Source organism: Muscardinus avellanarius (assembly GCF_963383645.1).
Source record: "Muscardinus avellanarius genome assembly, chromosome: 1".
Taxonomy (NCBI): domain Eukaryota; kingdom Metazoa; phylum Chordata; class Mammalia; order Rodentia; family Gliridae; genus Muscardinus; species Muscardinus avellanarius.
Window position 1 is genome coordinate 129675467 of NC_137786.1, and position 26149 is coordinate 129701615.

Sequence of the window (26149 nt, forward strand, 5' to 3'; positions counted from 1 at the left end):
GTCACCCACGTGCACAGAAGACATGGCAAGTGGACAGCCATCTGCAAGCCAAGGAGAGAGGCCTCAGAAGAAACCCACCCTGTTAACACATTAAACTTGATGCTTAACAGAACTCTGTGAAAATATATTTCCATTGTTTAAGCCACCCACTCTGTAGTATTTTAAAATGGCAGCCCTAGCACACAAGCCAATGAAGAAATGAACTTAGAAATAGACACACATAACAGGAAAAAACAAAATCCCACACACAGATCTATAAAACATGTATAACTACTTACATTCTGAATTTATATCACCCATCTATTATCTCAGAATGTATTAAATACCAGCAATTAAGACATATTTTCCATTAGAGAAATTTAATATTGACCCTCAAAAAAGGATCACATAAGATGCTCTTAAGGCCAGGCGTGGTGGTGCATGCTTGTAATCCAGCATTCAGGAGGCAGAGACCAGGGGATTGCAGTTCACAAACAGCCTCAGCTACTTAGTGAGGCCCTTCACAATTCAGTGAGACCCTGTTTAAAAAATAAAAAGACTAAAAAATAGGGCTGAGGGTGTAAATCGGAGGGACAATGTCCCTGGGTTCCATCCCCAGTACCGCAAAAAACAAAAACAAACAAAAAAAGATACCCTTATAAAGAACATGTTTCTATAATACTTTTATTGTTAGCTGGCTTTTAAAATTAAAACTTTTAATGTAATATATCCACCATGTAAACTAAGAGCCACCATTTCCCCAGAGTATGGCTGGCAGCTCTGCTGAGGCCTTTCTCAGTTGCTGCAGAAGCCTGAGGGGCTGAGCGCCTAGTCCCAGGACCCAGGCCAGTGGGCTGACTTCCACCAAGGAGGCAGTTCTACTGTCAGCTCTTCTCAGAGTGGAGCTCTGTATGAAATTCTGTCTGATTAACCACTCTACTACTTAAAAAAAAAACTATGAAAATTATTGAACTAAGATATTCTTTTAGTGATTTTAAACTTAAAAATCAGGATGGATAATGATCTTCCTCTTTTCAACAGAGTGTCTAAGGAGGGACAGGTACAATGCTTAAAATCACCTACCAAGGGCAGGAGACTTCAGAAGTAGCCTGAGGAAGAGCCTTTCCCTAGCACAGTTTATTAATCATTACATAAAAGTCTAACACAGTAGCAGTAACCTTTCCACCAATAAACAGGTATGCCTGCAGCCCGCAGCTGGTTAATGTTTACTGCCTTCCTTGCTGGCTGGGAAGGGAAGCTGTTCCTTTCTAAAGCACTGAAAATTGAAGTGAACAGAGATAATAATTTAGAGTGAACACAAAAACCAAGTTTGGCAGTTAGTACCTGATCCATCCACCACAGACTGATTTAACATCCTGGCTGTTTATTAAACCTCTTGAGAACTGTCTTCTTTCCTTAAATTGGAAGATTTAACTTGAAAGGTTGTTTAATTTTTGTATTTTTTTGTGGTACTGGGGATTGAGCCAAGGGCATTCTAACTCTGAGCTACACCCCCAGCCCTATTTTTTTTATTCTTTATTTTGAAATAGGGTCTCAGTTGTGAGGTCCTCACTAAGTAGCTGAGACTCACCTCGAACATGCGATCCTCCAGTCTCAACCTCCCAAGTACTGGGATTACAAGTGTGTGCCACCACGCCCAGCTATACTGGACTCCTTTTTAAAAGTGAAGTTCCAAAATGGACATTTGAAGTCTTGCTGATCTACACAGACACCACTCCCTTTTCTCAGCTAATCAGGCTAAAAAGACATTCCCATAGGAACACATTTTAATTATCAATTATAGACCTCCTAGAATTGTGTGTGTGCGTGCGCGCTCATGTGTGTTACTAGGGATTGGACCCAGGGGCATTCTACCTCCAATCTACACCTCCAGCCCTTTTTTAATTTCTTGTTTTTTGAAACAGGATCTCCCTAGATTGCTGAGAGTCTTGCTGCATTGCTGAGACTGTCCACAAACCAGCCCGGCACCCCCACAGTCTCGTGAAGCCTCGATTAACTTCCTGGGTTTGAGACTTTGTGATACAACCCAGTAAAGGAGTAGTGGTGGCTAAGATTACAATAGACTCGAGGTACAGAGCACCCTAAGTGAAGTTGTAGTGACCCAGGGAAGGCACAAACTTCTGAAATCATGGGAAAGAGGAACAATAGAGCAATGAATGCCCACAACCCCATATTATCAAAACCTGATAACACAGAAATTCAGAGCTCTCCAGAAGATCAAATCAGAAAAATTACTGTAGAAATAATACAGGACTTTCAAAAAGAATTTAGAGAGAGTCTAAAAGAAATAAGGATGCAATCATTGAGGTAAAGCCATCAATTCAAAGTATAAAAAATCGATTAGACCACATGGAGAATAGAATCTCGCTCCTAGAAGATCACTCCAAAAATGAACACATAATTTGTAACTTAGAAAAAAAATCAGACAGCAGGAATCTGACATTGAAGAAATATGGGCCCATTTTAAGAGAGCTAACCTAAGAATAATCAGAATAGAGGAGGGAAAAGAAGGTGAAACCAAAGGGATCAATAATCTCTTCAAAGAAATAATAGCAGAAAATTTTCCAAACAGAGAGCAAGAGGTCGATACACAGGACCAGGAAACTTATAGAACTCCCTTTAGACAGGATCAGAGAAGAGGTTCCCCACGCCACATAATTGTCAAAATGACCAATGTAGTAGCCAAGCAGAGAATCTTAAAGGCAACAAAAACAAAAGGCCAAGTGACATTCAGAGGCAAACCAATTAGAATCACTCCAGACTTACCAAACCAAATCATGAAAGCCAGAAGGGCTTGGAGTAACATATTCCAAACTCTGAAAGAAAACAACTTCCAGCCAAAAATGTCCTACCCAGCAAAACTATCTATCAAATTAGATGGGGAAATAAGAAGCTTCCATGACAAACAGAAACTGAAGGAATTTATGTCTTCAAAACCAGCGCTAGAGAAAATACTCAAAGAGATTAACTACAAAGAAGAAATAGGTAATACACACCAGAACCAGAGAAACAAGATTTTCCATCCAGCAGGCAACTAAGCAAAGAAGAATAAACAGTATTTCAAACAGGAATAAAATCTTAACTTGTTATGAATTAAAAGTTATCTCTCAATAATCACACAACGTAAATGGCCTCAATTCCCCAATAAAAAGACATAAAGTGGCAAGATGGATTAAAAACCAGAATCCATCCATCTGCTGCTTACAAGAAACACACTTTACAAGTAAATAGAGTAACAAACTCAAGGTAAAGGGCTGGAGGAAGGTAATTCATGTTAAGTAGCCATCCTAACAAATATGAAGTAGTATTTCACTATAGTTTTTATTTGTATTTCCTTAATGATTAGTTATATTATGATAATGATGAGTGATATTCATGTGTTTATTGGTTATATAAAAATCTTTGGAGATTCATTATTTATTTTAGTCTTTTACCTATTTCTAAATTGTATTGTTTGCTTTTATTGTTGCTTATTTTTAGGACTTCTATTTGGAATATTAATATAACTTCAGATACAGAATTTGGAAATATTTTATCCCATTCTATCAGTAACTTTTAACTCTGTTTATATTGTCTTTGGATGTACAATATTTTTTATTTAAAGGAAGTTGGTTTGTTTATTCTTTTGTTGCCTGTGCCTTTAAAATCATATCCAAGAAATCACTGTCAATTTCACTGTTGTAAAGTGTTATGACCCAGGTTTTCTTCTAAAAGTTTATAGTCTTAAGATTTACATTTAGGTCTTTTATCCATTTTGAGTTAATATTTGTATATGGTGTTAAGTAAGGGTCCAATTTTATTCTTTTTCATGTAGTTATTATTTTTCAACAATAGTTAAAAGATTATTATTTCCTTCACCAAATGTTCTTGGAAACCTTGTCAAAAACTTGACCAGATATGGAAGAATTTATTTCTAGGCTTTTTATTTTACTTCACTGGTTTATATATCTGCCTTTATAGCAGTACTACACTGTTTCAATTATTGTAGCTTTATAAGATTTGAAATCAGAAAATGTATATCTTCTAGCTTTGTTCTTTTTTGAGATTGTTTTGGGTATTTAGAGTTCATTTTTCATGTTAGGATAGATTTTTTCTGAAAAAAAAATGTATGATAGTTTCACCTTAAAAAAAAGAAGGAAAAAATATCCTCTGGTAAGCAAGAAAGCAAAAAGAAATATTGAAATGTTATCTCTAAGTGATCACAAGTTTGATATCAGACAAATGAATCTGTTATGTGAGATACGTTGTTAATTTTGGATAAATCTCTATAATATTAGATGTCAACCACTAAGCCAAGCATGGGAAGGAGGGATGGGGAGGGAATGGTGTGGGGACTGGGTAGGGGCTAACTGGGCGATGTGTGCATGTATGGCTACACAAGTTTTTATCGCATTATGATGTATGAATACAGTGCACCAATAAAAAAAATTTAAATTAAAAAATACAAAAGGGGAAAAAAAGAAAGAAAAAAGATAATCCCAGGCTTTTATTTAGTTTTACATTTAATCAAGAGCACCTGTTTTTCACGGTAGTAAAAAAAAAAATTAGAGCATATATAAAGGAAGTCCCTAATCATACAAACAAGAGAAGTTGAGAGAAGTTGTCCCCAATCATACAAACAAGAGAAGTTGAGAGGAGTTGTGAGCAAGAATATTATTTTTCTGGTCTAAATTACCAAATAAATTGCTATATGTGTTTTATTACTAGAGAAACAGATTAAATTTTAAAGTAAAAACAGAATTATTTACATTTTAAAGTCAACATTTATTGAGCAAAAATAAATCAGTCCTGATCTAAGAACTTTACGCTCTTGTTCTCAAATATTTTACCTTCATGACAAAGCTGCGAAGAAAATATAGTCCTGCAATCCTCATTTTACAAATAAGAAAACTGAAGCAGAGTATTAAGTAACTTGCCCAAGATAACAGAGGATCAAAGTCCAAGCAAGCTGGCTCTGGAGCTTACAGTTAACCTCTATGCTATACTGTTTAAAATGTATTAACATTTTTTAAAAAAATACATTTGATAAACAACTAAATATGCAAAGCTTAAAATGTTTACACAATGGTTATCAAATTTCTAGCTATATAGTGTAAGCATTTTCATTATACAGCATTTTTATAATATTTTTATAAAGAAAAAACACAGGCTACAGATTAAAAATATGATTTTAGCCAGATATAGTGGTGCATATCTGTTATCCCAGTACTTGGAAGGCTCAAACAGGAAAGCCACAGGTTCAAGGACAGCCTCAGCAACTTAATGAAGCCCTCAGCAACTTAGTGAGACCCTGTTAAAAAAAAATAAAATGGGGCTGGGGTATAGCTCAAGAGGTAGAAGGCCCCAGATTCAGTCCCCAGTACCAAAAAATGGACAACTTTAAGATATAAAAAAATATTCAACTATTTTGTGAAAATCAGTGCTAAGTCAATTTAAAAGATGTCACTGTCAGGTCTCAAACTGTTTAGATATATATGGAAAAAAATAAATGAGATGGCTTTAGAGTCTGTTCTACAATTACTACACTAAGTTCCCAGTAACAACTGCAATGCATTTTTACAGAATAATATGTTAGACTTAGTTTTAAAGAAAAAATATTTGCAAATCATGACTTAAAACCAATACTAAAAGCAAGGCAGACTCACAAGCCTGGCAATCTAAAGCAGTCCTCAGGCCTGAGACTGGTCATACTGGCTGCACAATGGTTTAAAGAAGAAGGGGGAGATAAACAACCACAACAGCAACTAGACTACATTTATCCATATTTGCAGACATTTTTGGTGGCAAAATCCACTAGCAACATTTTGTAAACAGAAATTAATGAAATGCATGGAAAAATGTTCTTTGAACTTTTCCACAACTAACTCTTTGCTGCTTACCTGAAATCCATGCTTGCCTCTCCACCATGTACTTAACACTTTTGGGGGCATGTCAATAACAGAAACAATGTCTCCCACCTAGGAAATCAAAATTGTACAGACAATGGTGTTAGTTAACTTCTAAACCAACTGTTCTATCTAAAATTTATATAAACTATACAAAAGGGTGAAGTACTATTTTATGCTCTGGCTAGTCATTTCTAAAAAAAAACAGATTACTCTTTTGAGAATAATAATCTTACCTTCTGTTAAGGAGAGCTGTATGAAAAATTAAGAGGCACAAATATTGTGATGGAACTAACACATGTATGTAACTTCAGAAATCCAGATTTTGGCTACAATTTCCTGTGCTATTATCATGCCATCATCTCTTCTGTTAAAATAGTCTTCAAATTGTGATGGCTCGACTTACCAGTGATAGGCATTCAGTAAATACTGTATTTCAAATCTTACTCTTTTTCCAGCTAATGACAGGTGGTAAGATACTCTTGTGATGCTGGGCAGCAGCAGCTCTCAGTCAACCATGTAACTAGAGCAAATAACTGATCTTCTACAGTAAATGTGTTACCAAGCAAGAAGGGTCAGTAGCTGAGACATGTTAAACGCATTTTTTACTTAATGGTACTTCCCCTTTTTTTTTGTTTTCCCTCACTAAGTGGCCAAAGCTAGCTTTGAACCTCTGATCACGCCTAACAACTTAATGATAGTTCCAATTTCTATGGATTTACTGGTACATGACCCCATTCTAAATGAAGGAACTTTGGTACTAGTCCTGCTCACATTGCAAGTAATTGTACTCACTTATAAAAAGTTTTAAATATTCATATTTAAAATTATATTAAAATAAATAAGTACTCATATTTAGAATAATAATAGTGCCTATTAATACTACATATCACCATGTGCAAGGAACTGTACTGAGCATTTGACATATAATCATTTTTACAGGAAAAGGCACAAGATGTTTTATTCTTTGTGTGTATGTGGGGGGGGGGGTTGCTGGGGCTTGAACTCAGGGGCATTCTACCTCTGAGCTATATCCCCAGACTGATATTTTTATTCTTTACTTTGAAACTGGGTCTCACCAAGTTGTGGAGGGCCTCATTAAGTAGCTGAGGATGGCCTCGAACCCAGATTCTCCTGTCTTAGACTCCCAAGTACTGGGATTACAAGCATGTATCACCATCCCCAGATATTTTATTCTTAATAAGTATAAAATGTGATGACATTTCCAGGCCTGTCAATACAACACTTCACCAAAAGAGCTATCTTTCTTCATTATAAAAGGCAAAACTAGTGGGTTTATATAAACCTGAACAAAAATATTGTAATTATAATTTGAACTATAATCTTTTAATAATATAGACGTTATATTCTTCAATCATAGTAAGTGTTGTTATCTATGATAAAACAATTAAGTACTTGAGAGTACTGTTACTAATACACAGTACATTTTAAGGAATATGTCTTTGTATATTCACACTGATTTCTCAACGCCTGATTAAGTCATCTTTACAAAGTCCTATTTGGTAACAGACACAGCATCTTTCAAGACCTTCATTTCTTTCTGTATAGAACTTAAAAGTTTAGTTTCAAAACAGTATATATTTAAACTGTTCTTCCTTAAACTGAATATCTGTTGACATTTATTTTGTCTTTCATCAGCCAATACATATTTTTAGAGGAAGAATTATAATCCCCAACCTTTTGCATAAGATAGCAAGAAATATTCATTTTATCTTTCATTTGTTCTTTAACTCAGTCTTTAACATCTTAAAAAGGTACCACTGAGTATCACCTTGTTTTCAAGAGGCCCACTGAGACACATGGGAGAACAACTTATGATTAAATATAAAATGTCATAGATGAGCCATGAAAGCAGTTCTGAATGGCATTCAGTGTAGCTTTGGGGATATGTTATTTGCGTGGAGTGAGTGAGGAGGATGAGGATAGCTTCCTAGAAGAAATGTGCGATAGCAAGGCTGAGTGATAAAGGATGAGTGCCATCATTTAAACAAAACCAGAAAACATTCCAGGCCAAAGATAAGGACCATGGAAAAACCCGGTGCTTTTAATTTTTTTAATTAAATGATTAAAATAGTTAAGGGTGTGGCTAGAAAGGTAGCAGGAACCAGAGAACAAACCATCCTCTTTAATCATTACCTCTAAGGTTAGTTCGTCAGGGGCCCGAGCAGTGTACCTCTTGATAACATGGGCAGCACCAACGGCAGGAGTGTTGATGGACGATTCCTCATGCACAAGAAGATGATTTCCCTTATTATCAATCTGAAATGAAGAACATGCACTGTGAAATGGCTAGAGACATGGGACTTGCACGTGTTTCGTTAACTACCTATAAAATTCAACTTAATTTAGATAGACAATAATCCAAAATGTCTTTAAAGATACATTCACGCCAATACCGTTTACCGAGTAGTTAATATGGCAATCATTGTACTGTGCCTAGAACATGTATGATTTAATTTAATCCTTGTAACTCTAAAAGATCATAATCATCTTTGTCATCATTTAAAGGTAAAAATGCTAAAAGCTCAAAAAGGTTATGAGAGATTAAATTATTTTTCCAAGATCAAGCAGCCAACAATAGAAAATCAAGATCTTACCACTGACTCGCCTGGCTCATAGTTTTCTATGCTTTCTAGTTGCTTTACTTATCTTTCCAATTTCCACTGAGGGTGGGGAATAATAGGTAACTCCATAAATCCAACTGAATAAATTCCTAATGTATTTACTAGGTAATATTTCACTCAAAATACTTTAAAATAGAACACTTTAGAGGTTCTACTCATTTGGAAATAACTGAAAACTACTTTCAGTTAATACACTGAACTCCAAAATAGTAGGTGTCACTAAAATTCATAAAATATATTAAATTTAAGCTGCCCAAATTATCAAAGAAGAGTTAATTGAAAAATATTTCATATACCACACATCCATCCTCCCAGAAGAACAGAATAAACTCCATTTGATTCCTGAAATCTAGGTATTAAATTTCTTAAGTAAGTAATTTTAAAATAAACATTATGCAAAGTGAATTGGGCAATACCTCCATCCAGGTTAGGGCAGGCCCACAGTTGATCTTGTTACCAGCAATAGCTGAGAGGCGTGACAGGTAAGCCATGAGCATCTGAGTGACTGACTGCAGAGAAGGAGAAAGTTTCAGTGAAACTCTGAGGAAAGATACCACATTCTCCAGCAGAGACACTGGTACAAATTGGTTGGAGGAACCATTTGCAGGTCTTGAGGGGTTTTAGTAGGTACAGAGGATCTTCACAGAGGACCATCACTGACACAGTGACGGGCACTGACACAGTGACAGGAACTGACACAGTGACTGAACCTGTCTCAGGTAGGCTTTAACTTTCAACCTTTTATCGTCTAGGATCACACTATTCTATAGCTTCTAATTTTATTACTTTCTTTTTAGTTTTGTGTTGAAAATAAAAAAGATGTTCAATATAAATCCTATTTGGCTTTTTCATCTAGTTTTTCCCCTGATGACCTGAAACCTTGTTCTCTGAGACATTCTGTAATTTTCCATGTATGTGGCTGGGCAGGAGCAGCCATGTTTAGACTTGATCCTCCCCCATGGAACAGCTCATTGTTCCTGCAATGAGACAATCTGAGAAACTGAACAGATAGGCAGAGATGGAGAAGTATAGGTTTGTATGGGGCTTGAAGGCATCCTGAGCCTTGAGTCAGGGCCCGTTCCTGCTTGACTGCTGATGGCTCCCCATTGTCACAGCTACTCAATTGCCTTGTAATTGATTTTAGATTTAAAATTACTTCCCTTCAAGACTTGGAAGATATCCATGCATTGTTTTCAGTCAGTTCTAGCTGTATAGTCTAATGCCTATTTCTTGTTCTTTTGAGAAAATCTGCTTGCTTTCTAGAAAGTTTTACAGTTTTTTTCTCTCTGTTTTAACATTTTAAAATTTCACTACCATGTTTCTTAGAGTATGAGTCTCTTTACTCAATATCTAGTAGCACTTTTTGGGCCCTTTGAATCTGGATATGTCACTCTCTTTAGCTAGAGGGATTTTCTCTACATTGATTTCCAATTCTTTCCTTCCATCCATTCTCTCCTCCAATATCCCTATGAAGGGGAACTGCCCTCGATCTATTTCTCTACAATTCTGTTTTCTAACAATTATTTCTCCTCCTCCTCCTTTTGTTTTTGTTTGCTTTTGTGATGCTGGAGAGGACTGAATGAAACCAGGGGCATTCTACCTCCAATCTATACCGCAGCCCTATTTACTTTTTGTTTATGAAACAGGATTTCACTAGGTGGCCAAGACTCTTGCTTCATTGTTGAGGTTGTCTTTGAACCTGTGATCTTCCTGTCTCAGCCGCTCAAGTACTATTTTATTCTTTCTTTTGAAATAGGGTCTCACTGAGTTGAAAGGGTCTCACTAAGTAGCTGAGGCTGTCCCATACGATCCTCTTGTCTCAGCCTCTCAAATGCTAGGATTATAAGCATGTGCCACCATGCCCGGAAGCTACCTTAATAATTCTATACATCCTAATGTTTCTGTTTTAAAATAAATAATTCCAGAAATGAACCTAAGTGTTCAACATTAGATTTTATTTAATATACAAAAAATAGCCAGGCGTGGTGGCGCATGCTTATAATCCCCGCGCTTGGGAGGCGGAGACAGAAGGATCGCGCAGATTGGAAGTCAGACGCGCTGGCTTAAGAGACCCTGTTTCCAAAAATTAAAAAACAGGTTTGGGAGTGTAGCCCAGAGGTAGATGGGTTTCCAGGAACCCCAGTACCACCAAAAAACAACAAAATTAAATTAAATTAATATACAAAAAATAGCTTGTGCTAATTCATATGTAATGATTCCTTTTGCAGAGTATGAAATGCTCACCTCTGGACTGTCCTTCAGGCATTCAGAACGAGGAAGCTCTGAGAGCTGGGAGAATCGTCGGTCATAAATACAGAGATGAAGATGCTTATCAAGTACCCGGAAATCTTCGTAACTTCTTTTAACAATCCAACTTTTGCCCTATGATTAAGGGGATAAAAACTCCTGTAATACATTGTTACCTGGAAATGCTTGGGAATCAGGCCTTATTCTATAAAAGTGATTTATTCATGAGATTGTTATACTTTTTTGGGGGGGAGTAGGAGGGATTGAACCCCAAAGCATTCTACCTTTGAGTTACACCCACCCCCAACCTTTTTCTTTTTTTGTTTTGAAACAGGGTCTCGCTAGGTTGCCTAGACTCTCGCTATGTTGCTGAGTCTGGTCTTGAACTAGTGGATCTTTCTGTCTCAGCCCCTAAAGTACTAGGATTATAGGAGTGTGCCACTGGGCTTGGCAAGGGATTTTATATTTTCTAATGAGAAGTTTCTATAAATTTGTTAGTAAATAGTTAAACTCCAAAACACTCTAATAAATTATATTACATTGAAAGTCAATACTGAAAAATAAGGTCAACTTTCTATTCACCTTCTTCCTACTGCTGGTCAAAGCTACTGCCTTTCCTTGAAAATAACTGCTACACAGTAAAATAGCATGTCACTTTAAATCTACAGATAAAACCATAAAATAACCTTGAGTGGGATAATATTTCCCAAAATTAAAGCATGTCACTTTAAATCTACAGATAAAACCATAAAATAACCTTGGGTAGGATAATATTTCCCAAAATTAAAGAAAAATAAACCAGTTTATTGGTTATCAATTTACTGATTTTCTATGAATAAGACTGGAAATATACTCGAAATCAAAACAACCAAATTATATTTCTAGATAAGATGCAAATGTCCAGATTAATATAGAGAACTCAAGTACCTTAAAATCAAAATAATAACAAAAATGATATTCTTATTTGAAAATGGGCAATAGATGTAAATAGACATTTCTCAAAAGAAGTTAACGGAAAACAAGCATATGAAAAAAATAATTAGCATTACTAATCAGCAGGGGAAGCAAATCAAATCTGCAGTCATATATCCAGCCCACTCCAGTTAAAAATGGCTATTCAAAATGTCAAAAAGACAAAAGATAACAAGTATTCATGAAGATGTGGAGAAAGAAAACCCTTGTAACCAGGTTACAGGCATATGATTGATATTCTGCAGCAGACAGGCTGTCCTGCAAGCAGGCTGTTCCTGTAGCAACAAAAATAAGACAGATGGAGACACTGTGACCTAAAGGGTTACAGACACTGGAACTTAAAGATGGGTTAAGAAACACCATGTATCCCCTAACCTAGTTATTGATGAAGATACATCCTGTTATGGTGGCTGGGCCAGCTCTAGCTCTCATGAGATAAGGAAATAGAATTTAGATATAAACACTGAAGATCCAGAGGGTGGCAGTACCTCTCTTTCAGGACATTCCAGCACCTTCCTATCAAGTGTGGTACTTTCTTTTTTGCTTTTGAAAATAAATTTCTTAGCTTTGCAACTGAGTTCTGACTATTTCTATACTAAGTCAGAAAAAGAACTCACAGTGCTCTCCCAACTACTATAACACCTTGCATATTGTTGGTGGGAATATATATCAGTATAGCCAATAAGGAAAACAATATGGAAGTTCGTCAAAAATTAAAGTAGAATTACCATATGGTCGAGTAATCCCATTAATGAGTATGTATTTTATTCACTTTACATCAAAATGTCAAATATCTGTAGTCCCAAATTACAGAAACTAAATGTCCACCAGTGGGTTAGTAATAGAGAGAGACAGACAGACAGACAGACAGACAGACAGACAGACAGAGATGGAGAGAGACAAGAGAGAGACACAGAGAGAGAGACACACACACAGGGACAGAGACATACAGACAGACAGAATGGACACACAAATACACAGAATGGATATTAGTCAACCTTAAAAGATAAATTCTGTCCTTTGCAAGAATAAATATGAACTTAGAGAACATTGTGTTAAGAGAAGTAAGCCAAGCATAAAATACAAAAATTACATGTTCTCATATGTGGAATTTAAAATAATCAAACTCATAAAGACAGAGACCTAATGGTGGTTACAAGAGGCTGAGGGGGAGAGGTTTTTAGAGGGAATGTGGATATTTAGGTCAAAGGTACAAAGTCGTAGACAGGAGAAATAAACAAACATTTAAAATGAAAGATAAATAAACTCAGAATGTAGTCATTAAAAAAATTACTGATCTTGTTCTTTGGGACATTCTTTCTATACAGACACTTAAAATATATCTTAAAATCAGGTTCTGGTGGTGCATGCTTGTAATCCCAGTACTTGGGAGGCTGAGAAAGGAGGATCACAGTTTTGTGGCCAACCTTAGCTACTTAGTGAGGCCTTCGTCAACTTAGTGAGACCCTGTTTCAAAATAAAAAATAGGCCAGATGTGGTGGTGCATGCTTGCAATCACAATGCTTGGGAGGCTGAGACAGAAGGATCACACAGGTTCAAAGCCAGCCTCAGTTACTTAGTGAGGCTCTCAGAAATTTAGTGAGACCCTGTTTCCAAGTAAAGTATAAAATAGGTCTGAGAGTATAGCTCGGAGGTAGAAAAGCCCCAGAGTTCCACCCTCAGTACCTAAAAAGAAAAGAAAAGGAAAGGAAAGGAAAGAAAAGGAAAGGAAAGGACAGGAAAGGAAAGAAAAGGAAAGAAAAGAAAAGAGAAGGGAGGGAAAGGAAAGGAAAGGAAACGAAAGGAAAGGAAACGAAAGGAAAGGAAATGAAAGGAAACGAAAGGAAAATAGGGCTGGGGTGTAGCTCAGAAATAAAATGCCCCTAGGTTCGATACCCAGTAAAACACACACACACACACACACACACACACACACACACACTCACAACTCACACACTCACTCACTCACTATATTATCTTAAAAAGAAGTATTAAGTATTAAAATACCTTGTTTTGTGCTTTGAACTTTTAGTTCTTTTGGCTCAGTCTTACAAAAAACCATATGAAAATAAGAAACTTTATAAAAACGTTGCTGGTTCAGTTATACTTCAGATATGACCATGTCTGAGAGGTTACAGTCACACTGGATTTCTGGTTTCTGGTGTAAAATATATGGAGCTTAGAAGTTACCATTCGACTCTAACAAACAAAAAGCTGGACAAACTGAAAATCAACACATCTATCTAAGCATCACAGAAGTGAGGTCACAGAACAAGCTACTGTCCCACAAACCAGAGGCAGGCAGTGACTATAGAGAATCACAACTTAATTGGAACAGAAATCCACCAGCACTGTTTCTATGGGAACCGATGCTGGAAAAGGAAAACCTAAACTGGAATTGGTAAGTTTCTGGAGGATCAGGGATCATAGGGCTGAAAGTTAAACCTCCAGGGACCCAGGCTTAGAGACCCACATGCCTGGGTTAGTTTGAACTTTGGAGGCTCATCAAGTCCACAGTGAATATATGAAAAATCCCATCACGCTTCCAGCAAGGAGTTGGGGAGTGATGTGGGAAATGTGCCAGAGCATTACGCGCTTCTCAACGCACCTGACCTTCATAAAAAATTACCTCTCCATAGCCTGACCTACTTGGGCTTTACCAGAGCCTAAGCTATTTAGGGGAAGGGCAAACCCCAACTCATCTCTGTGCAGTTCCATCTCTTTCTAGCCTTCTACCAGCGAATAGGGGAAACCTGAACTCTAGCCCACTCTAGTCACCCAGTCCTACTGCTGGGAGGGGCACCAACAACACATGTGACATCCACAGCTCGGGACATAGATTCACTAAAAACTGCGACCTAACCATAGGACCACAGACCTTTTCTGCTCCCCCGACTCCTAGCAGCACATCACTAAAGGTCTTGTTAGTGCAGCTCCTTTCAGCCAGTATTCATGTCCATCTTTCAACAAAGAAGGGAAGAGACTGAAGCATCATAACAAAGAGTCAGATATGGCAGAAATGTCCTAATTATCACACCAGGAATTTAAAAGAATTATGATTAACATGCTAAGGGATTTAATGGAAAAAGTAGATGAATAATAAAAGTAGAGAATGGATTTTTTTTTAAAGTGCTGGGGATGGAACCCAGTGGCATTCTACCTCCGAGCTACACCCCCAGCCCTTTTTTTTTATTCTTTATTTTGAAACAGGGTCTTACTGAGTTGCAAAGGGCTTCAGTAAGTAGCTAGGCTGTTTGAGAAACACAATCCTCATGTCTCAGCCTCCCAAATGCAGGGATTGCAAGCCTGCGTCACCACATCTGGCTGAAAATGGTAAATTCTAACAAATAATCAAAAAGAAATCCTAGTTTAAAAACACTAACTGAAATGAAGAATGCTTCTGACAGTCCTGAGGAAACTGGACACACCTGAGGAAAGACTCTCAGCTTGAAGATATTACAACAGAAACTTCCAAAACTGAAAAGCACACCTCCCTCAAAAACACACATTATGGAAAAATCAGACATAGAAGAAACAGAGCGACCCTGGAAGCAATAATGACTGACAATTCTTCCCAAACCACAAACCCGGGAAACTCAGAAAACACAAAACAAATGCCAACAGTAAAAAAAATCTGTATCTAGACCTATTAAATTCAAACTGTAGGAAATCCAATATAACAAGAACAACAATCCTGAAAGAAGCCAGAAGGGAAAATCACCTTATCTATAGAGGAGCAACGACAGGAGTAATATCCAACTTATCCTTATTTCCTAGAAACCATGGAAATGAGAAGTGAGTGGCATAAAATATTTGAAGTGTTGAGAAAGAAAAACAAAACAACTAACCTAGAATTCTGTACCCAGTAAAATTATCTTAAAAAAACTGAAGGAGAAACAGACTTTGTCAAACAAGAGAGAGAGAGAGACAGAGAGACAGACAGAGAGAGAGACAGAGAGAGAAAATTTGTGAACACAGATCTGGCTTTCAAGAGATGCTAAAAAAAAAAGTTCTTCAGAGAAGGAAAATTTTGTAGTTAAGAAACAAATATCTTAACATTGGAGAGAAAATAAGTGAAGGTAAATTAAATTTTTTTATGCTTAACTGATCTAACATATCTAAGTTTGTTCAAAATAACAAATTTGATTATGTATGTTTTGTGTGTGTGTCTGTGTGTGCGCATGTGCATGCTCATGGGTACGTGTTTATGACTATACACTTTGTACAAATGAAATGAATGGCAGTGATGATACAAGGATGAGATAGGAATGAAGAAATACTGTCTTATCAAGAGGCACTTGTACATGTTATTTAAAAGTGAAAATGGACTACTTGTAAATGTGCACTACAAATTCTAAGGAAACAGCTAAGTTTGTTTTTTTTTTTAATTTATATAACTGGAGAGCCAGACATGGTGGTGCAGACCTATAATACCAGTTCTTGGGAGGCTGAGACAGGAAGATCTCAGGTTCAAGAACCGATTCAGCAAGGAGAGAGACTCTCATCAACCTAACAAGACTCTGTTTCAAAATAAAAATAAAATAGGTCTAAGGGTATAGCTCAGAGGTAAAATGCCCCTGGGTTCAATACCCAGAACCACAGAAAAAGAGACAAAACAAAAACAAAATTATAATGAATACACTAAGAACAAAGACAAAATGAGCCTGGCATGGTGGTGCACACTTGTAATTCCAGTACTTGGAAGGCTGCAACAGGAGGATTGCTAGTTTGTGGACAGCCTCAGCACCTTAGTGAGGCCTTCTGCAACCTGGTGAAACCCTGTTTCAAAATAAAAGAATAAAATAGGGCTGGGGGTGTAGCTCAGACATAGAATGCCCCTGGGTTTCATCCTCAGTACAACAACAACAACAACAGCAACAGGAGATTAAATCAGATAAAATGCTCAATGACACACACAAAAGGAGTGGATCTTAAGAGTCCTCAGGAATCACAAAAATGAGGTGAGCTGATGGACCTATAAATTAATTGTGATTGTGATGATCATCTCACAATATACCTATACATCAAACATCATGTTCTACATCTTAAATACACATAACTTTTCTTCATATGAAATCATATGAAAATAATCATATGAAAATAAAGCAGGGGTAGAGGCAAAAAGGTTAGAAGACAAAAACAGTGAAAAAAAACAATGGCAATGAACAGAAAATACTAACAAATATGGTAGATATTAATTAAACTCTATCAAAACCACTTTAAATATAAGTGGTCTGGCACATATTTTAAAAGACTGAGATTGTCAGATTCGATGAAATAGCAACACTCAACTAATGTCCACAAGAAGCCCACTTTAAGTATAAGACAAAAAACAAAAAGATGGAGAAAGTTATCCTAAGCTAATACCAACCTATAAAAAAGAGGATAGTTATATTTATTTAAGACAGAGAAGACTTCAGAGCAGAAAGTAATGAGAAATATAAAGAAAGTTATAAAATAATGGTAAAAGGATCAACATTCTAAGATGCAACCCTCCTTAATATATACATGCCTCTATCTATCTATCTATCTATCTATCTATCTAATCACTTTTTTTGGTACTGGAGATGGAACCCAGGGACATTCTACCTCCAAGCTATACCCTCAGCCCTATTTTTTATTCTTTATTTTGAAACAAGGTCACTAAGTTGCAGAGAGCCTCACTAAGTAGCTGAGGCTGCCCATGTACCTGTGATCCTTCTGTCTCAGCCTCCCAAGTACTAGGATTACAAGCATGCATCACCACGCTCAGCTCTCAATAGGCCTATATTTATTTAAGAAATTGAATCAATTAACAATTTACAAAACAGAAAGCAACAATCCCTGCTGAATTCACTAGTAAATTCTACCAAATATTGAAGGAAGAAATTATACCAACTAGCTACAATTTCTTCCAGAAAGTAGAAGCAGAAGGAGTACTTCCTAGCTCACTCTGCAAGGCCAATATTATCCTCATTCCAAAACTAGACAGATATAATCCAAATATACAAATATACATCCAAATATACAGAAAATTCTTAAAACTCAATAGTAAGAAAAATTAACCGAAAATTAGGCCAAATTTGAACAGACACCTCACCAAAGAAGACAGATAGCTAGAAAATAAGTACATGAAAATTGCTCAATATTTAATTAGAAAATTGCTAATTAAAACAAGACACCCATTTAGAGTGACCAAAACCCAAAACACTGACTACTACAAATACCAGCAAGAATGTGGTGTAGAAGGAATCCTCATTCATTGCTGGTGGAAATGAAAAATTTAAATTAATATAAAAGATAATTCAGTAACTTCTTACAAAACTTAACATACTCTAACCAGGAATATTTATAATCATGCTCCATAGAATTTACCCAAATGAATTGGAAATGTATGACCATACATTAAATCCTGAAAATGAATATTCATAGCAACTTTATTAATGATTACTAAAATCTGAAGACAACCAACATGTCCTTCAGCAGGTAAAGAGATAACATAAATTGTGGTACATCTAGACAATAAAACAGTATTTGGTACTAAAAAAAAATGAGCAATCAAACCATGGGGGGAATAAAGAGGGATCTTAAATGCATATCACCAAGTGAAGGAAGCCTATGTGAGAAGACTACATACAATATGATTCCAACTATGTGACATTTGTGCAAAGACAAAATGTTGAAGATAGTGGTTGCCAAGGGCTAAAGGGGAGGGGAAGAATGGATGGCCAAAGCACAAATGATTTTTAGGGCAGGAACACCATTCAGTATACTTCAATGATGGATTATATATCATTAAAAATGTGTCCAAAGCCATGAAGTATACAACTTCAAGAGTAAACCTTAGCCAGACATGGGGCACACCCTTGTAATTCCAGCATTCAGGAGGCTGAGATATGAGGATTGCGGTTTGCTGACAGCCTTGGCTACTTAGTGAAGCTCTTTACAACTCAATGAGAGGCTGTTTCAAAATAAAGACTAAAAAATAGAACTGGGCGGTGTATCTCAGAAGTTCACCCCTGGGTTCGACCCCTAGTACCTCCAAAAAACAAAAAAAAAAGAGTAAACCTTAATGTAAACTATGAACTTTATCATGTATCTATGCAGGCTCATCAACTCTAACAACTGTACCATGGGAGCGAGGATGCCCATTATAGGGGATGCTGTAAGTGTGTGGAAGACGCAAGAACTCTCTGTGCTTTCTGTTCAGTTTGTTGTGAACATATAAAACCATTCTAAAAAAATAAAAGTTTATTAATTTTTTAAAAGTAAATTATCTTTTCTTTCATCAAAGCAGTCACATGACTAGCAATTATATAAATGCCTTTAGCACTTCAAAAAATAAAACTAGGGCTTGAATTTCAAAATGTATTTCTTCATACATGTGTGAACAGATTTCTTTCCACTTTTTCTTTAAAATATATATACAAATGCATATATTCTTGTGCCATTAAAGTCTTTTTATACAAATTGTTGTTTATAAAATTAAAACTCAACATAATTTGTAAATCATCAACACCTTATATTTTCTGCAGCTAATCAAAAATAACTAAATGAAATTTAAATGAATTAACTAAATTAACTAAATGAATTTAAATATAAAACATAAAAATATGAGCCAGGTAGTGTGGTACATGCTTGCAATCCCAGTACTTAAGGGGCTGAGACAGGAAAATTGCAGGTTCACACCCAGCCTCAGCTACTTGCCCTCTGATACTTAGTATAGTAAGACCCTGTTTACAAATTTAAAAAAAATTTAAATGAGGCTAGGGGTGTAGATCACAGGTAGAATACCCCTGGGTTCAATCCCTAGTAACACACACACTAACACACACACACACACACACACACACACACCTTAAAAATGAAAATTTCTAAGCCATCTGAATAAAGTAAATGCTCAGAGTATTTTAGATGTTATTTTGTAAAGGAATAAAACAAAACTCTCCCCTCTATACTGAGCTCTCAATTTTAATTTGTTGCTAAATTTACATTTTAATTATTACTACCAAAAAATTACTACTATCAAAAAAATCAATCATTTTTCACAAGGTTGAAAAAAAAAATGAGAGAAAGAACCATCTGCCATCATCTCCTCCTTGAAGATGTTTTATCTTGGGAAAGTTACCTAAAAGATAACTGATGTTGTCACAGTTACCTCTCTAAATGTATAAAGTTCAGTGAAAAAGGAGAGAAAAAGAGATCTCACTTAAATCTTAGCTTGATTTATCCTAAATGCAGAACTTTATGCAAAATACTACATATCAATGAGCAACAGCTTCCTCAACCATGAAATGGGAATAACAACACCTACATTTCACAGAAACACAATTAAATTTAAATAAGAATGTTGGCAATCTTGGCCTGCACATGCTTGTAATTCCCGAGCTTGGGAGGCGGAGACAGGAGGATCTCGCAGGTTTGAAGCCAGCCTCGCTGGCTTAAAAGACCCTGTTTCTAAATAAAAAGTATAAAATAGTTTTGGGAGTGTAGCCCGGAGGTAGAAGGGCTTCCAGGAACCCCAGTACCACCAAAAAAAAAAAAAAAAAAAAAAAGAATGCTGGCAATCAGCTTATGTATTTATTTTATTCACACACAGATGCTCCATAAATGTTAGCAGTCAGTTACCTACTCCTGAAGTAACTATGTTTCCTAAATGGATTGAAAAGAGGAAGAAATAATTTAATGCTTAGGAATGCATTCTGCTAGGGGAATGTCAAGCATGGGAACATCAGATACAGGAGATATTCTGAGACAAGGAAGCATTCCCTTGAAACCAACTGTTTATTCACCTACCATGACACAAAGGGACACTGAGATTACTGCACATACTTATGAAATACTCAATCTTCAGAAAAGATAAACTCTTAAATATTGATGAGTTTTGATTAAAATATAAAAGTAGTCTAATACACTCCAACTTCAATAGGAACTATTAATGTCAAATGAACTAAAGCTGAAAGTGAAATGATAAAATACAGAGTATTTTTTAAACAATTATATTTATACCAACAGAGCTATATTTACAAAAAAAAGAGATCATGGCAGGATTTTTATTACAGCACATGCTAGAATAAATAGTTTTAAATTTGCTACTCTATAATTAATACTTAAAAGCCAGTGCTTATTTATTTCCTAAAGAATAAAACAGTAAAAGACAGAATGCTTTTAAGATTCAATACCACTGACATTATTTTCATAAATTTTAATTTTATATAGTGGGGTTTAATATAATTATCAGAATTTATCTAATTTTGAGCTTTTTAATAATTGAAATTTCAACATTTGAGGCAATTTTGTTCCTATCTTCATCATGATATGCTCATAAATGTCCTAAGACCTTTTAAAATTTTTCACTTATTTCAAAATACATTAAATCAGACTGGCCAGTCTCAGAAAGTCCAAGGTGGTATTTTTTCTCTCACATATGGAATCTAGAGAGAAACAGGGAAACAAAGAGACTTTGGGTAATTGAGGAGAGATACCAGCAGAAAAATGGAAGAGGGTTTGGGGAGGGAGAATAAAAAAGAAAACTTGATAAAGGAAACTATTCAAATAATACTGTGTACATACATGAAGTTATTTCTGACAATCTCAATACTATGTAATGGGAAGGGGAAGGGAGCTGGTGTATTTCCAAAGGGAAGTACACCAGGTGCTGTATGCATGTATGTTTCTATCACTCTGAATCTCATTATGATGTAATAGTTACAATGTACAAATAAAACTATACTAAAAGTCTCATACAAAAATACACTCTTTCTTAACATATTACAGGATATGTAGAGGAAAATGTAGTATGGTTTTCAAAAGAGAAAACAGACTGAAAAGGACGCCACTCAGAATAACATCAAGGCACAAACTGGACAACGTTTCTTTATTCATCTGTTTGACAAAACAGATGCTTACAAACAGAATAAAAAGATAAGGGAAGAAATACCTGAGGCAGGACACGCCTAGATTTAGTTAAGATAACTTACTCCAAGAATTAGTATGAGAGGAAGGGAGTTGAGGGTGCAGGTAGGGCATTATTGATCTATCTTCAAGGCATGTGAGAGTGCTTTATCCATTGTTAATATTCAACTGAGACATACCTTACACAGCTAAATTAGATTTGAATGACCAAGATTTGACCTAATTGCCTTTGGATCCATGCTATATCAGCTGATAAATATTTTTGTATCACTAAAAATATAGTTTATTGGCCTAAGAGTACACCCAGTTGACCTGTACTATCTCTCTCAGAGCCTCTAGAATTTATGGTTCTGTGTGCACACACGCATGTGCGCACTGTAGTTTTATATATATAGGGAGAGAAAGAGAATAAGAGAGACAGAGACACACAGAGAGAGAGAGACAGACAGAGACAAAGACAGAGACACAGAGAGACACACATAGAGGGAGAAAACAGACCTTGTCCATTGAAGTCCTGCAAAGAATCAACTAGATATCAGTATTAACATTTGGTATATGCTTGCAGATTTTAAAGTAGCTAACCAAGTACAAATCATGTTCATTAGAAAATAGTGAGTTGGGCATGATGGTGCATACTTGTGATCCCAGTATTTGGGAAGCTGAGACAAGAGGATAGCAGGTTGGTGGCCAGCCTCAGCAAGTAGTGAAAATAAATTAACTTCCAGAACAGATAGATTACATTGTTATGTGATGGCAATCTTATCTTACTTGAAGACTAAGCAATTTCTCAACTCTATTCTAGACAGAAAAGTCCAGGGAGATGTAGAAAAGGACGGCAGGCAGGAAATTGAAGTCTTTAGTAGCTCCTGCTTCTACGATTCCATACAGTGTAGGATAGCTAGTATAGTACTTTGGATCTCAGCTTGCTAATTTGCAAAATTAGAGGGTTTCATTATGAGTGTCTGTTAGTTGTAAAAAAAAAAAAAACCCTAGTTTCATATGGTTTATGGCTGACATTTATGGAAACACTTCAATGCTTACTTATAATGAAGCAGAGAAGAGGTACCATGGCATTATAAAGTGCCATAAATTACTACTCTGATGTAATAAATAGTGCACCAAGTAATCAAACTTTTTACACAGCTGAGCAAGATATTTACAACCAAGAAACTATCTAGCATCTAGGTCACTAATACATGAAAGTACAGTCAAGTAACAATTATATATTCTATTGTATAGTGCCCAAAAGAGCATGCTTGTCTTCTGAAGGTAATTTTTAAAAAACAACACAGATATTTTTAGACTATGTTTTGCTCATGAGGATGAAAATATTTGTATTCTCAGAGTATATGAAAATTAATGATGAGAAGAACAGATACTTCAATATGTTAGGTTGTAGAGGGCACTGATAAATTCATTCCTGACATACCCATCAAGTTAAGGATGCCATTTTTCTATTAGTAACATTGTATCAGAAAAGCATTTTTTATATTTTAATTCAAAAATCAACTCACCAATGTCCACAATTCTCTTAAGAGAAACATACTTCTGGTCAGCAAAGACCTACTTGAGATTCTTCTATGACTTTTGTTTCCCTCCTTCTCTTCCCCCAGGTCTCATCAATCACATCTTTCCATTCACATTCTACCTATCCACTTCTAGAGTTAAATTTCCTGCTCACAGCTACACTAATTGCCAAGATTAAAGGTGTGTGTGTGTGTGTGTGTGTGTGTGTGTGTGTGCGCGCGCGTGCGTGCATGTAAAGAAGTATGTTAAAATGAACAGTTCTGGGACTGGCTCACTGTGATCTCAGACCCGGTCTGGACTATACAGCCCAACCATTTCACTTATTCACTAGAAGAAAGCATAAAGGACACAAAGGTATTGCAAATTTTTGAGTTTATAGTATCACTATCATTATTACTTATATAGCGTAAAAGAAAATATTCATAAAATGCAAATAGGCAAGTTCTACCTGTAATTAGAATCTAATAAAAATAGTTCACTGACCAAACAGAAGCATTTACTAAAGTATGACATGAAACTTGGTGCCTTAGAGCTGCCTACTTCCTCAAGGAAACTGAGATGACATGCAACAAAACACATGAATGAAGTGTGACTTCTGGCTGTCTTACTTGTGTACAGGCTAAATTCAATTTCCAATTCCGTATTTTAGTACCTAAAAATAAAAGTGCTTAATTCTGAAAGATTTTCATGAAAATAACCAGACCTAAGAATTTTAGTATTTCCCATATGCATTGGATTTTTCCAGTTATTTAACTTTTAACTTCAAAAACACAATATGTTTTTTTGGAGGGAGCGGGTACTAGGATTTCTGGAAGCCCTTCTACCTCCGGGCTACACTCACAGACCCATTTTATACTTTTTAATTTGGAAACAGGGTCTCTTAAGCCAGTGCGGCTGGCTTCAAACCTGCGCAATCCTCCTGTCTCCGCCTACCAAGGGCGGGGGATTACAAGCATGTGTCACCACGCCCAGCCAAAAACAATATTTTTGACAAAAAATTTAATGTCCCCATTTTCTTCTCCTTCAAAGAAAATTTTAAAAATGTCACAGGAGAAAACTATCATCCTTTCAAACACGTTCTTTATGATGACCAATTCACTAATAGGAAGAAAGCTTACTGAATGTGGAATAAATGTGTAAAAGAAGTATGCTGAGTGCTTACTAGATGAAGTATTAAATGGACAATGTTGAAATTGGTGTATTGTAAATCTCATTAAGAGCAATGATGGTAATTCCCTCAAAAAAGTTCTAATTCTGAGAGTCAAGAAATAGCAAGCTCCAAAACCACGCTCACACCCTTCATTACACTACAGAAGAACTTACTGTCATGATCAGAAAAGGTGGGCAGCCAAGGCAGTGTAATGTTTTGGATTTAGAATGTCCCCCTAACCATCACAGAAACAAGACAGCAATGCTGGAAGCTGGGCTTTGTTGCTAAGAAAGGATCTCTGAAGGTGTGGCCTTGGGTATTATATATCCCCCCCTTCTCTCTCTGCTTGCAGCCTCCAGGATGTGAGAGCAGAGCTTTGCATTCATCCTCATTTATTTTCCCTCTCCCTCTTTCCCTATCTCCCTCTCTCTCTCTTTCTTGCCACCCTGCCCTGAGCTTCAGATCTTGGTCTCATGTGGAATGAACCCCAAAACTTCAAAAATCCGTGATTAGGTAATTCCTCCTTACTCTAAGTTGTGCAGTTACTCATTTTAGATTATAGTTTTAAGAATGTTGACTGAGACAGGCAGAGACAACTGGTATACTCTCTTGTTATGACATGATCAATAGCTAACTCATTTAATCAAATGATAATCTTCTTTTACAAGAAGACTTTCACTTAAAGTTGTATTAAATATCTACAAAACCAGTTCTACTAAGCTAATTGCATCAATTCTAAGTACCTGTAGAAATGTTAATATGAATGGGAAAAGGAATAAAACAACATTTGTGTTCTTATAGTCACTGTTAATTAACTGCAAATGTCCAACACCTTAGAAACCTTCTAAAAATGCAAAGAGAAGATATGCACATTGCAAACTAAATTGTGCACCCCAGGTAGTATTACATGAACCTATTTATTCCTCTTTTAAACATTTCTCTTGTAAACATACTTCTCTTTTTTTCTTACAATAGTACTCTCAGTCTAATTGCATTCAAGTATAAGTACCTTTCTGTGGATTATAACTCTTTAGGCAATGTGAGAAACACACTATAGTAAAACAATTTATTCCAAATAAACTCTACGTGAAGTGGAAGACACATACACAATTACCTGACAAGCAATTTGCACGAGGTAGACAAGCTCTTTAGAGTCACAGCCATTTTTCATTACTTCATTCTGTTCTTCTGAAAGTGAAAGCTGTATCACAAAAAAGAAGGGAAAGTCATAAATAATGAACAACAATAAACTATTAGATAATACCTGGACCCTCAATCAATTTAATATCAGGGAACCCTTCTATTAGAACTCTATACTGTTTAAGGCAGATAAATGAAGAAATTAGAATTTCAAACATTTCTAGGAACTGTCACTGTAGTTTATATTTGAACTGGTAAAACTGTGACTCACTATGTGGAGATGCACACTGGATTTTCTCTTATTTTTATTTGGATGAGTAGTCACCATGTGGAAGCTAAGAAATCATTTGTAAAAATACAGATTTCTGCTTTGTTTTGAGAAATCAGAAAACTGAAAATAGGCCCACATTCTCACATGGTCAACAACTAGCTACAGCTGAGAAGTGACCATTGCTTTTAATTGAGGCATATGGGCTCCAACAGCTTATCACCGAACTGATTACTCTTTATTTTGTGCCAGCATCAAGGCTGGTTGTTGCCTGTCATTCATCAGGCTGCTTGCTGTGTTATTTCAAAGACCCCTCCACTTGCTTTACTCATTTATGTTACACATATGCCTAATCTTTGAATGTGAATTTGCAGTCTGTTCCAGAGGGGGATGACCTGAATTAAAAAGTGCCAATAACTAT

At 36.1% G+C, this 26149-nt stretch overlaps 1 protein-coding gene across 2 annotated transcripts in view; it reads right to left on the bottom strand.

The window, feature by feature from the left end:
* The window catches only part of ARHGAP32 (Rho GTPase activating protein 32), a gene marked incomplete at both ends in the record, with an annotated part of 189254 nt that overhangs the window by 83619 nt on the left and 79486 nt on the right, over positions 1-26149 (bottom strand). For both annotated transcript variants that reach the window (XM_080703204.1, XM_080703203.1), the window contains 5 exons: positions 5880-5957; positions 8043-8165; positions 8947-9039; positions 10775-10912; positions 25435-25521. In XM_080703204.1, the coding sequence (XP_080559330.1) occupies positions 5880-5957; positions 8043-8165; positions 8947-9039; positions 10775-10912; positions 25435-25521 (519 nt within the window). The remainder of the gene's footprint in view (positions 1-5879; positions 5958-8042; positions 8166-8946; positions 9040-10774; positions 10913-25434; positions 25522-26149) is intronic.